Genomic DNA, 16,850 nt, shown 5'->3' on the forward strand with positions numbered 1-16,850 from the left:
TTTTTCATTTATTTCTATAGATTACTTTACATGTATTTTATATTACATCTAATTTTTTTCCCTCTTTTTTACTGGCGATGTAGACTCCTTTACCTTAATGTTGGGCTCCACGCTACTCAAGCCCGTGACTACTAAATACGATAAATATTTGTATTGACGATTTATTGTAAACTCTACTGACTTGGTTGTCGTGCCGGAGTATAAACAGAAAATTTATTTATTTATTTTACTAATTCATCTGTCATTTCTGTAAAACCCGTCTTTTGGCCGTGAAGGGTCAAATTGCTAAATGTTGTACTTGTTATACATATACGTTTTGTACATATTTCTAGCAATAAATGGTTATAATAATAACTCTTTCCGATTCTTTGGTTAGAACACATTTGCTGTTCGTCTAGAGTTATTTTGCTTGGCTACCTAATTCTATAACCGGACTTAAAGCACGATGACTTTTTTGAGCAGTGTAATAAGAAATAAATTGGATATTTTTTTAAAAAAGAATTCTGGAGTTCATATTTTAAAGAAAGTAGATGGAATTTGTTAATAGAAATGAGCAGGAACCTGCATTTCAAGTAGAGACTTGAAATGCAGGTTTCTTGTGTTTTCTTTGTCTTATGAACTCCTTTGACCGTGTGGTCGTCCCAGAGTATAAACAGAAAATGTATGTATTGATTCACATAAAATGAAACTTGTTCTAAAACTTTTCATTTAATTAACAGTTTGTAACTCCTAAATCCTGAATATAAAGAAATTACAATTCAATTAATAAATAAATTTATAATAAACGTAATAAATTTTAATGTTGTTATATATAATAGTGCATATTATCCAATGTCCAGTGATAAGTATGATGAACAACTACACAAACAAATATAATAGTTCAATTAAATCATCATGTCTTATAATAGCCAATTTTAACTTTCCAGATATTGACTGTAACTTGTAGGTTGGTCTCTCACACAGTAGTAGAAAATTTCTGAATTTATTGGACGACTGTTTTTTACAGCAGCATGTTAGAGAGGCAACAAGAGAAAGCAGTACTCTTGAAGTGATTCTTCGTGCGTTAAGAATTTCCAGATAAATAAACCACTAGGTGGCAGTGATCATAATATATTGATATTGGTTCTGCTTATTAGATATAACTACTGTTAAAGGTAAAAGGAAGAGATTTTTCTTTCGTAAAGGTAACTACCGTGATCTTAGACAGTTTTCAAAATTCCTTTCACTAGTGATGCACGAACTGCAAATTCTAAATGGGAAACATTCAGGGAAGTAAATAGAAGGTACTAAGTGTGTTATCTTCTTCAAGAGGAGTGTTTCCATTTATAATGGGTTTCCTCAACCTACAAGTTATTTCTTGTTAGGAATTTTTTTCCGCCATAAAGTGCGGTTCAAATTGTCTTGGTCGGTTAAGCCTCGGGCTGTCATGCACTCCCGTACTCCATCCATTCATGTCCTCCTAGGTCTTCCTCTTCTCCTTCTTCCAGGAGGTATCCATTCCAGGATAGCCTTTGGATATCTGTTTTCTTGGTTATAATAATAACTCTCCGATTCTTTGGTTAGAACACATTTTCTGTTCGTCGAGAGTTATTTTGCTTGGCTACCTAATTCTATAACCGGACTTAAAGCACGATGACCAAGCATTTTATGCCAACCCAAATAACATATTGTTCAAAGTTTGTACCTATTTCGATGTCAGATGAAATGATGATTAGTTGTGGCAAAGAAGAAAAATGCATGGAATGATTATAAATTAGAAAAGTTCACAGAAACCCACGGTAAGTACAAAATAGTTTGCAGTCAAGTCATTAAGGGGGTTATACAATCTGTGGCAGGTTATGAGAAGGCCTTGGCTAAGAATGCAAAGAAAAGTAGCGAAATATTCTTTGCCTTTGTTAACACCAGAAGGAAATGAATGAACCACATTGGCTTACCAATAAGAATGGCATAACTGTTGATAGATCATGTTCAGGTTGCTGACAAACTAAATAAATATTTTGCATCTATTTTAACAGTGGAGAAGTTTTTCGGAATGGGGACGCCAAGTTATAACCGGGAACTAAATGATTTTGTGGTGTCTGAAAAGAAAGTTGAAGAGAAATTGTTGAAACTAAAAGTAAAGAAGGCACCCGGAGCAGATGGGATCTAACCAACTATGTTCAAAGAAGCAGCAAAAGAGGTAAGAAAAACTTTGGCCATAATAAGGACACCAACCATCGATTCGGGGGAGGTTCTTATAGATTGAAGACGTGCAGTGTGTCCTATTCATAAAATGGGATCAAAGGGCGAAGTGAGTAATTACAGACCTATACGCTTGACCTCTGTTCCAATGAAGACCATTAGGAATGCTTTCAGAAGTTGCAAAAGCGTTGGAATTAGTGTATAGTGTGAGGGACATTAGTTCATTCCTCGAACTTTTTGATCGCTCCTCGTATACTCCCTGGTGAAATGCTGTAACCAGTTTTGTGTGGCTTATAAGAAATAATGATAAAAGAATTATGCAGTAGGTTTCGTATTTGCTTGCGCTTTTATTGACTTTTTTGATATTCTTTTTACGTTATATATGGCACCTTGTCAATGGCTGCATAGACGAACCGTGTCCCTACATAAAAATATTGTCAGGACCAAATTAATAATAAAAAAAAAAATTACAGTAACTTGCATTTATTATTTATACATATACAGTAGCTGTAACTGAGCCATTTTATCCATTAGTCACAATAGGCACGGTCCCTAAGGTCTACAAGCTTTCCAAGAGCCTAAGAAAATGTTTGAGACCTAAAAAAATTTACTGACTCGAAAATAGGAAAAGGAAACTGGAAAATCAAAATAACTTTTTAATTAAATGTCTTTACAAAAACTTAGATATATCAACTCTTAGTAAACTTCTAAATAAAAAAAAAAATAATAATGTTTCAGTGAATTGTTTATATCCTAAACAAAATTAAAAAATCTTACCAAAACTCAAATTGTGTTAACTTTGCGACTCCTTTTTTTAGCAATATTAACATGTCTCCAAATGTCATTTCTCACATTGTGATTTTCAACTGAAAGTTCTGCCAGCGAAGATAGTCGCTTCTCTCCTATGGTTGACCGAAGACAGTTTTTTATTCGTTTGAGTTTTGAAAAAGCATGCTCTCCTTCTGAACTTGTTCCCAAAATGGAAAGATAAGATAATAACAAGATTCTTTATTAACATAAATTTTATACAATAGTGATTCCTTACACAGAAAGCCAGAGGAATCTTACAATTCGTTGTTTATACAAGTGATTTTGTTTTATAATAGAAAAAAAATTAATAAATAAAATAATAATAATAACTAAATAATAATTAATAGATAAAAGCAAAGATGATAATCAAAATGTAAAAATGAAGTAGTAATTACAGCGAAAAAGGACTACAAGTTGAGCAGAACGTGAAACGACATAGGCTAACTAAGATCGGCACTTACATAAATGCCTTTTACAAACAGCAAGATAAGACAAAATGCCATCGCGATATGCCTTGTCTATAGTTCATAGGTCGATGTCGAACGAGTTGAGAGTGTCCAGAGTCACATTTGGGAAGTGTCTCTTGATAATCTGTAACCGCTGGAGCCTTGAGCACAAGGAGGGGATACTACGGAGATGTCTGCCTGGCAAACGCCAGCCAACTGTGTTCCAGATGTTGATGTGATCCTGCTTAGTTGAGCACAGATGCAGGAATGACTTTATTTTTAGCACATGGGCTCTGTGGACTATGGGCGTATATTGCAGGTTGCAGCAGAGAGTAGATTTAGATGTTGTGTAAATCTGGTGCGACCACAAGTCGGCCCACTTCAGCACCCAGAATTCGAGGTCCCATAGTTTCCTGAGGCTGGTGGGTGGTGCCGCCGACCAAACTTCCACGGCATAGGAGAGTACACTACAGAAGTACGTTGCAAGGTATTTCTTGATTATTTGCTTATTGTGCGTTTTGCACAGATCAATTTTCATTCCCCAGAACGCTCTCAGGGCTTTGGAATACTGAGCTTGGATTTGTTTTTTATAGGTGAGGTTGGCATCAAGGATTACTCCTAGGAATTTGACACTGTCTGTGGGAGTCTGAACATTTCCTGCCAATTCCGAAAGTAGAGAAGATGCAGTATCAGTAGAAGTCATCCGAATTGGCGTAAAGATGAGATAGTTTGACTTCTCTGGATTGACTGACAGGCCAAAAAATTTGGCATACTTACAGAATGTATTTAGGTAGCTGTTTACTGATTCAGAGGAGGTTTGTCTTTCTTGTGAATCACCAACATGGCTTTTGCATGGCAAGTAGCATACAATATCATCAGCATACAATAGGAAATCTGGAATTTGATCCATTAGTGGAACGAATATTGCTGCAAATAGCAAGGCTGAGAGAGAACCACCTTGTGGGATCCCTGCTTCGACGCTTTTGGTGACTGTAATGCTATCGCATTCTCCTAGATAGCAAATTATTAAGGATCTCGAGCATATTTCGGGATATCCCGTAGAATCTCTCAAGTAAGGCAAGAAGAGGTGTTATTTGGACTGAGTCGAAAGCAGATTTCATGTCCAGAAAAATGGTGTAAAGATCTTCGTTATCATTCCAGGCGTGAAGTATTTTCTGTGATAATGACTGTAGGCAGGTTACAGTAGATCTATTAGGCATGGCATAATGGTATGCTTTGGCCTATGCGCAAGGATTGCGAGTGCTACATCATTATACATGCACTTCTCGAGGCATTTCAGGAAGGGAGAGGCAATTGATATTGGCCTGAAGTCAGCCGGTCTTTTCGCACGAGGCTTTTTCGGAACTGCCACGACTATGTATGATAACCAGCTTGAAGGCACTTGTGCAAATTTGAGTACTTTGTTGTAGAGTTGAGTGAGCTCTTTGCTGATGAAATAAGAAGCAATTTTTAGACTAAAAAGAGGTATTGCATCAGTTCCTATGGTGGACTTGTCAGGTAGTGAATTTATTATTTTTATTAGCTGTTCTTCGGAAATTTCTGTATTACTAGAAGGTGAAGAAACATTAAACGCTTCGTTCCAAGGATATGCTTTGGACACACGGTGATCTCGCTTAAAACGCAGCACATGCTCACACCATTCCTGGACATCTAAAGATAGAGGGGTGCAAATATGACTTGTGGACCACACACGTTTTCCCCTGTATAGCCGGCCGTTCATGAAATTGTCAATAGCAAATTGTTTACTCTTCTGGAAATCCATCCTTACTTTGGAAAATTTGGCGTATGACTCTCGTGAAGGCGACTTCTTGTAGGAGGCATGGGCTGCCTGTTTTTCCCTAAAGGCCTTAGTCAGGAGGTCATTCCACCATGGCTTTGAGTGGGGACTAAGGATGCACGTTTTGGACATTGCAGACCTTGCAATGAATTCCATCCATCTCGAAAGCCAGTAGGCAGCCTCATTTATGTTAAGCTCAGCCAGTATATTCCATGGGTAAAGTTGGAAAAAGGTAGTAACTTTTCCAATGTTGATGTATTTTGGATTGTATACTCTCCTGACAGTGTTTGTAGTTTGTACTTGTGTACGTTCATCCTGAGGTGCCTGCAGAGATATCAACGCAGCAATCGGAACGTGATCGGACGGGAGGATGTTCTCAGTTATGGTCAGGGTTTCCTTTACTAAACAGTTTGGGAAGATGCGCTGCAAGGTGGCATCGCCATGTGAGGGAGGAACATGAATAAGACCAATGCCCATTTCCGAAATGTTCAATGACAGTGTATCTAGTAGCTTATTTGTGGCTGGCAGTGGAAGGTTAAAGTTTCCGAGGATGATGAGCTTTTGCCGATGATTGGTTGTGGATGACAGCCATGCTGTCAGATTAAGGACAGAATCCTCAGAAACTGGTGGGGGTAAATACACGGCACACACAGAGATCGACAAACCAGCAATTCGGTATATTCCCCATTTCCGAAATGTTCAATGACAGTGTATCTAGTAGCTTATTTGTGGCTGGCAGTGGAAGGTTAAAGTTTCCGGGGATTATGAGCTTTTGCCGATGACTGATTGTGGATGACAGCCATGCTGTCAAACTGTCAAATTAAGGACAGACTCCTCAGAAACCGGTGGAGGGAAATAAATGGCACACACAGAGATGGACAAACCAGCAACTCGGTAGATTCCAAGAACAGCTTCTATGTCACCTCCTGGATAAGTGGATGCCTTAATCAGGGGGAGTGAACTCCTTTGACAGATTGCTACACCACCACCTCGTCTCCCAATTCTATTAGCAGCCAGTGTGTGATAGCCAAGATTTGAGGTGAAGGCAGCAATTTCCATTTCATCTCTGAGCCAGGTTTCAATCAGAATGACGAAGTCGTACTCTGCGCAGGAAAGCAAATCAAGTAGGCCATCTAGTTTGTTTTTGACACTCCTGATGTTTTGTAGGAAACATCGAATTTTTACTTCTAAAAGATATATCTAAATTATACCACTGAAATTAATAATATAGTTTATTAAACTACTATACATTAAGGTGACATTTTAATGATTTGTATTGGTAACTAATACAATTTACAAACTAAGCTCACGACCTTTTATATGGCCTTAAGGTCACGCTCGTGACCTTAAAAGTGACATTTTAGAGAGATAAATAGCTTAGTTATACAGCGAAAATTTCAACTTCCAAGATCTTGAAACGAATTCCAAAAAACAATGTGTTATTGGGTTCACATTACGATATTTTAACGATACGTTGGTGTCTCTGGAACTGATTAATATCGTAAAGCCGGGTACACTGTATCGTATACCCGGAATGCGGTATTTATGAATGTTTAGCATTCATTTTTTGCAATTAATGTTCATATTTTCGATTTTGTTGATACTTGGGGGAAAAAAACTCGTAAACCCGGGAACTCGTAAAGCGAGACCTGTCTGTACATATATACACACACTGAAAGGACAGAATTCATGTAATTCTGTCCTTTCAGTGTGTATTCTGGTCCTATCTGGTTCCTGGGCAATGCGACGCTGTCACCCCCCTCTCGCTAGTGGACGAACCCACCCTTTGGCAGGTATATAGGTACACTGCATTCACGTAGACGGTAATTCGATATCAGTATGGATAAACGTCGTGAGTTAACCGACTCTGAAAGAGGAATATTCCATGAATTCTGTCCTTTCAGTGTGTGTGTGTATGTGTGTATATATATATATATATATATATATATATACACACACACACACACACACACACACGAGGGGGGTATCAAAAGTGGGTGCCCAACGCATGGGTCACTATCGCGGAGGTGATACAGAAATTGCACTATCCTCGAGGTGATACAGAAATTGCACTATCCCCGAGGTGATACAGAAATCTCCCGCATTGTTTCAGCCAACCGGAGAGCGACAGTGGCGCAAATCGCCACCGAATTCAATGAGGGTGGTGCCAGAAACGTTTCCAACAAAACGATTAGGCGATCGTTAGCCGCAGTAGGTTATGGGAGCCGCCGGTCCACCAGAGTCCCATTGCTAACACCACGACACAGGACTCTACGCCTGTACCTTGGCACTGTACCTTGGATGATTGGAGACGGGTCTCCTGGTCCAATGAGTGCCATTTCCAGTTATTCCGAGTGGGCGGGAGGGTGGTTATCTGGTGGAAACCGCACGAAGCCATGCACCCGTCATGTCAACAAGGAACTGTTTAGGCAGTTTACGGTCAGTAATGGTGTGGGGCGTGTTCAACTGGTACATGCTGGGACTTCTGGTACGTCTAGACGCATCTCTAAACGTTACATGTCCATCCTTGCAGACCATCTGCATCTCTTCCTGGTCATCGTGCACCCACAGGGCAATGGACTTTTCCAGCAGGACAATGCGCCTCCCCACAGAGCCGTGGTGACTAGAACATGGTTCGAAGAGCATTCTGCAGATTTTACCACCATGGAATGACCTCCCCATTCATCGGACATGAACCCTGTGGCGCATCTTTGGGATGCTGTAGAAAGGTCCGTTCGACCTTTGGAGCCTTCACCCAGGAATTAGATGGAATTATGGACAGCGGTGTAGCAAGCATGGATGGAAATACCTGTGGAACGCTTTCGTGAACTAGTGGACTCAATGCCTCGCCATGTGACTGCCCTTATTCGGGCGTTACGTGGAAAGGTCCGTTCAACCTTTGGAGCCTTCACCCAGGAATGCGATGGAATTATGGACAGCGGTGTAGCAAGCATGGATGGAAATACCTGTGGAACGCTTTCGTGAACTAGTGGACTCAATGCCTCGCCATGTGACTGCCCTTATTCGGGCGTTACGTGGACCTACCCGTTACTATGTAGGTATCCCATGATTTCTGTCCACTCTGTGTATATACATATTAGAGTTTATCATACTTGCACAGAGAAAATCTCTACTTATGGAAAGTTAGGTTTAGGGGCCATACAAATAAAATTTAAACAAGGCGTATCAAAAAAATATCATTGTATCTGTGTTAGAGAAGCTAAGTAGGCTGGGTGGATTTATTCGAGTCACTTCTGTATAACAACAGCCACGTTGATGTGGTGTATAAAAACTTTACTGGAAAAAAAAAAAAAAAAATATATATATATATATATATAAGTAAAATGTTGACAAATTGTCTATTATATAAAAATTTTTATTTGTAAATTGCAATAATTTATGTAATTGTCAATTTGTAGTTTTCTTTTAAGGTGAAATTTTTATGTATGATAACAGCGGTTGGTATCACACAGAAGTGACAGGGATGAATTTTACTCTTCTTGTCTTCATTCGTAAGTTTATATTAGTGGAGTCGTGCATTTATTATTATAATAATTATTATTATTAGCTGTATGGCGCAAGGAAACCTGAGGCTTATGCTGCACTAGCCAAAAAAATTCCCGAGTTACCCTGAGAGAGAGAGAGAAAGAGAGTGATGATGATATCCAGTTCAGGACCCTGGGTGCGCCAAGCCCACATTCACCAGATGTGAGCCCCTGGGGTTGTATATTTATGTGATATATTTATTCCCCTCAGTTATTAAATTAGTACTGTATTAAATGTGTCAATTTCTTTGAAATTAGGAAAAATAAACAAATAAATATTCGAAAAAAAAATGTTCGAATAATCGAAATTTCCGATTAGAGTTCTGTGTAAGAAGAAAATTACATCCATATGGCGCGTTTTTTTTTTTTTTTTTTTCAGTTGAACATGAGTAATTCTTTTTATACTGGGTGATACTTTATTTCATACGTATTGAAGACCGCTGACTTTTATAAAATATTGCACATTACTTTTGAACACCTGTTTTACGAAATGTTTTACGTAAGGTTTTATGATGAAACACATTTCCTCTACGTTTATTTTTGTAGGCTGTTCTTGGAACAATATTTTGACATTATAGTAGACAGTGTAAATGCGATATTTGTTCGCCTAGTATAAATTTAAATATTCAGCATTAATGATTCATAGGTGGGTGACCGATGCGTCATTTCATTTCGTACAAATAATATGTCGAGAAAAGCTTTTGATTTATTGTGTAACAATTTGTGAGGACATGAACTGTACCATAAGCGAGTTTCCATGGCAATCGTTACCTTAGTAACATCTCTTTAGTACGTCGAAGCATAGGGATAAGAAACGCCGACAGCAGTGCAGCATCACTACTGACTGCCCCATTCTGTTTCGTGTGTTCTGCCACTTAAGTCGCAACGGCTGTGAAAAAGGATATTGTTATTCCCGTTTTGCCCTGTGTCCCGCGCCTAAGGGCCTCCCCATGGTTCTGTGGGCTGTATGCCTCATTTCTTTGGGGTTGTGGATACAGGGAGCAGCTTCAAGTAATGGCAGGACAAAGCCTACTACTACAGGTAAGTTACCATATGGTGACGAACTCCTCACTGGTAAGTGTTATGTCTGCCTTTCGGATGCGATGTGTAATCAAAATGCACGTGCAGTGCTGCTAACGGTTTGGTTATGCAGATATTTTAGATGTTTATAATTATTCTGTATGACATTATCAACTGTCACTGTCTGGTAATGATTCCCTTTAACTTTATTCAGCTGTAATAAAGTTAAAGGGAAAAACAGTTGTCCTCTATCTCGGAGGATAAATGAATTTGTCATTTCGCTATCTGTTTCGAAATGTCGGCATGCGAATCTCTTCAATGATACCATTAACTTGAGGCCTATTTAAGCGGCTTTTAGTTAATTGGGTTCCCCTTTTTTTCATTTCCTGAATAGAAACTGGCCTAGAACGCACCCAAATTACAGATATAATACACGAATTTCACCCCCTATCCCCACCTCATGGCGAGAGTTGTCACATTTGGGAATCAAAGGAGGCATTCATTTTTTATTTTATTTTTACGCATGTGGTAAACGTTTAGATGCAGGCAGTTACCGTGTAAATGTATTCGATTATATATTGGGTATGACAACCATAATAGTAAAATTTATTTGTCATAAAATATAACATAAAAATCAACATAAAAATAAATGAATAATAAATTATTCGTTTGCCAAAAAAAAAAAAAAAAAACCCCATTGGTTCCCCTTTGGCGTGTTTTTTTTTTTTTTTTTTTTTTTTTGGCTAATTAAAGGGAATTAACACGAGATTGGATCAAATATAATTTTTTCACGAAATTGTACTTGGGATAGCTTAATTTCATTATTTGTTATTTTTGACTTGCCACTGTCTGAAGATTGTAATTTTGAGATTTAATCAATTTTTCCCACTAAAAAAACATCTGCTTCGATATTTTGATTCTCAACTAGGTTCCGCGACGAAATTTGGTTCAAACAATGGAAATCGCTCTTCAGGAGCACCAATACAGCCCCTTTTTTCTTTCTTTTTTTTTTAAATCTAAGAGTTTGGGAACCACCGCTTTAAAGAATTTGTTGATTTTAGCATTTTAAACGTTCAGTTTCGAGAAAAAAAGATTCTCCATCATGCTCATAGAGCTAAATGAACGAAAATTTTCCACCTTTGCAAACAAAAGATTAACAAAAGTTGGCAGTTACTGAAACCAGAAATGTCAAGTATCTCTTCTTTTTCGAAGATAACGTCATGTTTATTCTAACATACGGGAATCATTGAAATCGAATCAGAACGCTAAAGGAATCAAGTACTACAGGCCAATTGCAATAAGTTATACACTACAAAAAATTTTTGAAAAGACGATTTTATCAACCCTGAATCACCTTCTGTTTCCCCACAGTCCTCAAAATCTGCATTCGGTTTTACCAGACAGATCAACAACAACCAACCTCCTGGATACTCTCCTACGTATACAAAACCCTTTTAAATAGCAAGGAGCAGCTAGACATCTCTCTTGGCATTTCTGCTGCATAATATTTCTATACCAGCGCTCATAATCATCTTGGAGAACTATTTTAATATTGGAGGAAACCTACTACAAATACTCAGCCGCGTGTTGAATGAGAGAAAAATTACTGCTAGGCATCGCGACTTAAAAGCCTCTTTCACACTACAAAAGGGTGTTCCGCAAGGTGGCGTACTCTGTCACTCTCTTCGCCGTTGCTCTGGAACCTTTCGTAGCTAATAACAGCAACTTTTCGATATATGCGAGCGACTTAAAATTTTTATCAATTCCGGCAGGCAGGTAGCGAATGGCAGAAGTAATATCAACAAGCCGATAGGATATTGCGGAGACTGGATACCTATCTTGATTGCATTGGACTGTATCTTAACTCAAGCAAATGCAATCAAGATAGTTATCCAGTCTCCGCAATATCCTATTGGCTTGTTGATATTGCCCAGTGCTTACAACTAATACATCATGAAATGCGTTGTCCCTTCCCCCATACGCTTCGCAGATTTGGTCCTCTGCTATTAATTATCACCTTAAGCTGTTTTCTGGGTTGAATATTGGTTTCTTAGATGGTTCAGAATCGCTGAGAAATTCTTCACCAGCCACGTTGTACTCGAACCTCAACATCAAGCCTTGTGGACTGCTTGTTATCATTAAGGAACTTGCTGCCGCTTGCTCAACTTCTCACCGGAAAGCTAGATGTACCAAAGATCGACAACATAATTTCACGCCCACGGCCCAATGCGAAGCTTTTTACTGGCCCGTAACTACATCTCCATCGTCACTAAACATGTTGACAGTCTTCGGCAATGATTCCCACCCAGCAAACACAAGATTTTTAATACTCTCAAGATTGACGCCGAAATGCTTTGCGAAGATACCGCTTACCAAAGATATGCTTTTGGGGATTCTTTTCTCCTCACTCAATTGTGAACAGTACCTTCAAATTGATTACCACTCCTTCGGTGTTCTCTATGCATACTAGTACAACAGGCTTTGTGCGTCTGCAGGATACTTCGAGCTATCCCCAAGCCTAAACTGTAGGAACAACAGAGAGAGAGAGCAGATGTCGCTCAAGTCTAATAGAATCCATATCAACACAGACTTTTGTATAACGTTGACCGTTTTGTGCCTTAGTTATCAGGTGGATCTTGCTGGTACTCCACCCAAGACTTTCTTCCATTTAAAGTGAATGTCTCTGAATAGTAAATTTAAAGATACTATTAATATAAGCTGTTGTTCTAGATAAGCTTTTATGTGACTCATGTAAACAATTGTTGTAGTAGGATTTTAGGAGACTAAGGCCATATGCTCCGTGTATATTGTCTGTAAATTGCATGTGTTCTGTGGTCGACTTTATTTTTTCTGGACGAGAAAACCGAGTTTCCGGGGAAAAAAACCGTGCTGCAGTCGCCCGAGACGGGCTAATCGACCACGTTTTGAAAAAGGCCCATAAAAATTCCTCACATCGACGGAATTCAAACTCAGGTCTTTTCCATCTGGTGTGGAGAAGACAACGATTCTACCAATTGTGCTACCCACGAGGGACATGTAAACAATAAGACTGATGTAAATATTTATTAGGTGGGACTCGTTACTGTAATGTAACCTCATGTTCATATGGTGGCTTGCACCTATGTAGCTGTCACCCTCCTAGCCTATGGCTGTCCAGGAGTGAATCCCTTGGGATTAATAAGCTTATGGTAATAATAATAATAATAATAATTAAAAAGATTTCATTGTACTTTAAATGTGAAAGGCACTTGTTATAGATTTCTCCAGAAAAGTTGCTACGCATGAGTGTTATTGCCATTCTCAGTTTCTCACTGCATCGGAAACTGTGGTGGAGTGGCATGCCACAAACAACATAGTTCTCATGATTTTGTGGTAAATCGTTGTGACAAATTCCCTGTTGTTTCTGAAGCAAGATTTGAAGACTCTTTGTGGGTCTTTAGATAAGGAAATTTATTTTGGATGAACAGTTCAAAAGAAGAGTTAAGATATGAAAAAGCAGCATGGACTGTCCTTAACGATATCTCCAACATATTGTCACTAGCATGCTCAATAAATTCAAAGAGTTGGATTGTAACTTCAGCTTGAAATGCATTTTTACAATCACATTTGGACAGGTTCCCAAATACTATCGGAAATGCATATTAGGTTCATCAATACATCAAGGAAATTGAGAGAGGGACATCAGGAAGGCGGAGCATCAATATACTGGCTGAATACGATTGGGTGTTACCACGAGGAGCGAAAGTAATACAAAAAAAAAAAAAAAAAACGTTACATTTCAGAATAACTGATGTTTATTTCAGAGTCAGGATGACTGACGATAATTATTCATTTTTACATCATTCTTCTTTTGTAAGTTTTTTTTAATTTAATTTCCTTTAATAAGCATAAATATTGTTATGACAATGTTCATTGCATTAAAAAAATAATTTCATTAATAATAATGTAAAAAGTTTAAATTCGCAGGCCAATGTATTCTGAAGTACAATCAGATGTTCAAGTCAAAGAATGCAGTTAACTATGCTGCGTGTTTTATTTACGAAATACTGTAAAACTCTTGTAATCTCTGCCTTGTAAACTCTGAATCCATTGTGGCTGTCTTCGCAGTTAGTACAGTGGTTACTATCACCGTCTACCACACCGTGATCGTAACCACTGAAGCTTACAGATTAGTGTTAAACCCCCATATTTATTTATTTACAAACTTGTCATCCACAGGACACGCAGATCCTAAATAATGGTGAGAACGCTGAGAATTACAGAGAATCAATACATAACAGTCACTAGTATTAAAATATATATACAAAATTTGGATTGACAAAGCAGAGTAAAGAGCAATTTCTCATACATAGACGTTTTAAGCATAAAATCAATATTGTGATTATTCAATACCTGAAGGAAACAGAACAGAGGACTTCCAAGTAAGTGTTGAGTACGAGGGAACAGGTAGTGAGAAATTATTTTTATGTGAAATGTGTTGTCATCTTTAACCTGTAAATGATAACACATTACAGCGCCGTACGCAGCTCTCCGGTTTCATATGTCTGGTATGCTCAAAGTATATATATTTTTTGGGTGAGCCATCATTAGTTGCCGCCTGTATGCGCCTGCATCTGCGTATTGCATCTTAACCTTCAGCTAATTGGTTAATGTGCAACGACACAGAGAGCCCAACTTTGGGCCAACACAAATGCAAACAAAACTAAAAAGAGATTTGACTTTATGACCATTTAGCCTCGCGGCGAGAACGGGTACTCACGCCTGTATAACAAAAATTGAAGTCAAATCTGTCCTTGGTCATGTTTCTGGTAAGTACAGTATAGTAACTTCCGATCGTACTTGACCTTGATTGAAGCCACCATATTTGAGATTTCTTATCCATAATTGATGTAGAAACTCCTCATGAGAAACTTCTTTGCTGACATAAAAAACGACCAGTCTAGGTCTTTTCTTGGTGGTCTCCTGGCTTTCATCCTAAGTTCAGCCAACTTGGGACAATACAGGATCTTTCTAATGTCTTGCTCGGACGGTGTCTCCAGCACCACCCGTTTATCAGTTATAGGTCTTACGGTAATAACCTTAGTATCTTTTAACTCAGGCCGAACAGATGCCAGAAGTTGCTTCTTAACTTTCTCAGTTGATTTAATCCGATCCATAACAGCTTTGATTTTTACTGTCTTTGACTTGATTTTCTCCTGCGTCGCAGCATGAACAACCGCAGCATAACATATTGACTGGGTTTGTTTCCCCAGTTCAGACTGCTCCACCCTCTCAGAAAAAATCTTATTCTCAATGTTGTAGGTCTTCATCACTGCATCTTATTTGTCCCGTAAGAACAAAATGCTGTTAATGTCTCTCCTCTACAAGTCCAGGTCGTCACCCATTATGATAGCTCTTAACTTAATATGAGCCTTCTGTACCTTACGAAATACTTCTGGTACCTAAGATACATACACGAGAACTCCAGCAAGCAAGTCATCAGACTGGGTCACTTCACCAGTACCGGAATCTATCTTGTTCTTCAGTCTTCGTAGCCACTTCGGCAGCCCTAGAACCCATGCTTTGTTTCGTATGGCTTTGGTAAGAAATCTCAATTCCTGACTCATATGAGGAATTATCACCTTCCGATTCTTCCTCGAGAATCGGAATTTTTTCCAAGGTCACAACCTACTCACTGGTGTCTTAGATTCAAGGCCACTAGGCCCTGCTTCTCCAGAAGCAACCACATCCACTTAAGGAACCTTCTTAGATCTCAGCGTCCCGGCGTGTACTGCTCCGGAGTCCTTAGGCTGTTGAGAGGCATTTTCTTCAGCTTCTTACAACCTTTTACGAGCACCTTTTCGAAGCCCTTCTAAAATGGCGTGTTTTATCTGTACCCTATATATGTATGTATTATTCTGTCTCAGCTTCAAAAAGTGCCCGAAACTCCGGGATACATTAAAAAAAAAAAAAAAAAAAAAACAAGAAAAAACAACTTTCAACATCCTTCTCCTCGGCAGATGTTATAGGACTTTTCTTCTTCTTAGATGATATAATACTTTATGTTAACAATAACCTAACTAAATATTACAAAACTATCAATTATAACAAACTAATAATATTAGTCAGATGATATGATGGCTAACTCCAAATTCAATAAAACCAAAAGAAATCGCTAAAATTTGACTCTACGACCGAAACTAGCTTCTGCCAGCGGGGGGGGGGGGAACCCAAACTGGCCGCTCAGACCACGAGAATGCGAAGCTTCTTTAGCGGGTTTGACTTGTGGGGGAAAAGCGGAAAACGTATGCTTTATCACAGAATAAGAAAACACCAGAGGTTCTCGCCAAAAACCAATGGCGCCTCCGTAGCCAGGTGGGCAGGAGCAGCAGTGCGTAGCACACGCTTCTGGATTAGACCGGGGTTCGAGCCCGTGACCACCAAATACGGAGGATGCGGAAAGACCAGGGAATGACCACCGCATAACCCCGGAGCAATATGGCCTGAGTTGCTAATGCTCTTAAAAACCAAATAACAACCAAAAACCAACCACCAGTCAAATCCGTTGGCACTCGGGACTTCAAGGAAGTACACAAAGAAAGGGGGGGACAGTGCGGCTAACAGATTGTTTCTTGTAGTCTTGGTAATCAATTCAGTGCCTAACACAAATCGGAATTGACCTACTAAGGCTCATAGAAGATCCGAAATATAGGAAACAAATCGCAGTGTGGCTCGCTGAGGCTACTGTTGCCTAGTAGTTGTGTGAATTTCTGTCAAGAACTGTGTGTACGCAATTGAATAATGTATATCTCGCACAAGTTGATCAGTGGATGTGATGTTAAGATGAACTTTTGTATTACAATTGCCAGGACTCTAGACAGAAATGTAGTTTAAATGTCATCTTTTCGTGTATATTTAACCTTTCTTGTATATTTTAGACATTCTTTTATTCGCATTTTATGATAATCCCCTGGCATTTTCTGCCGTGAAGGGAATTTGTCACTTACCAATGTACACCTATATTTTAAATTTGGTAGGACAAATAAAGATTTATTATTATTAAATCTGTGG

At 38.8% G+C, this 16,850-nt stretch overlaps 1 protein-coding gene across 2 annotated transcripts in view; it reads left to right on the plus strand.

Moving 5' to 3' along the window:
- LOC150089587 (uncharacterized) overlaps positions 1-16,850 on the plus strand; it is a 200,379-nt gene that overhangs the window by 45,927 nt on the left and 137,602 nt on the right. The window contains exon 1 of one of the 2 annotated variants that reach the window (XM_090389556.1): positions 9,602-9,821. The exons of the other annotated variant lie outside the window; for it this stretch is intronic. Within the exon in view, the coding sequence (XP_090245682.1) occupies positions 9,731-9,821 (91 nt within the window). The 5' untranslated portion in view covers positions 9,602-9,730. Of the gene's footprint in view, positions 1-9,601; positions 9,822-16,850 lie in introns of those variants that run through there. 2 annotated transcript variants of the gene reach the window in all.

The sequence above is a fragment of the Mastigoproctus giganteus genome, chromosome 2 (assembly GCF_048544385.1).
Source record: "Mastigoproctus giganteus isolate SK-2022 chromosome 2, ASM4854438v1, whole genome shotgun sequence".
In the NCBI taxonomy this organism is placed as follows: domain Eukaryota; kingdom Metazoa; phylum Arthropoda; class Arachnida; order Uropygi; family Thelyphonidae; genus Mastigoproctus; species Mastigoproctus giganteus.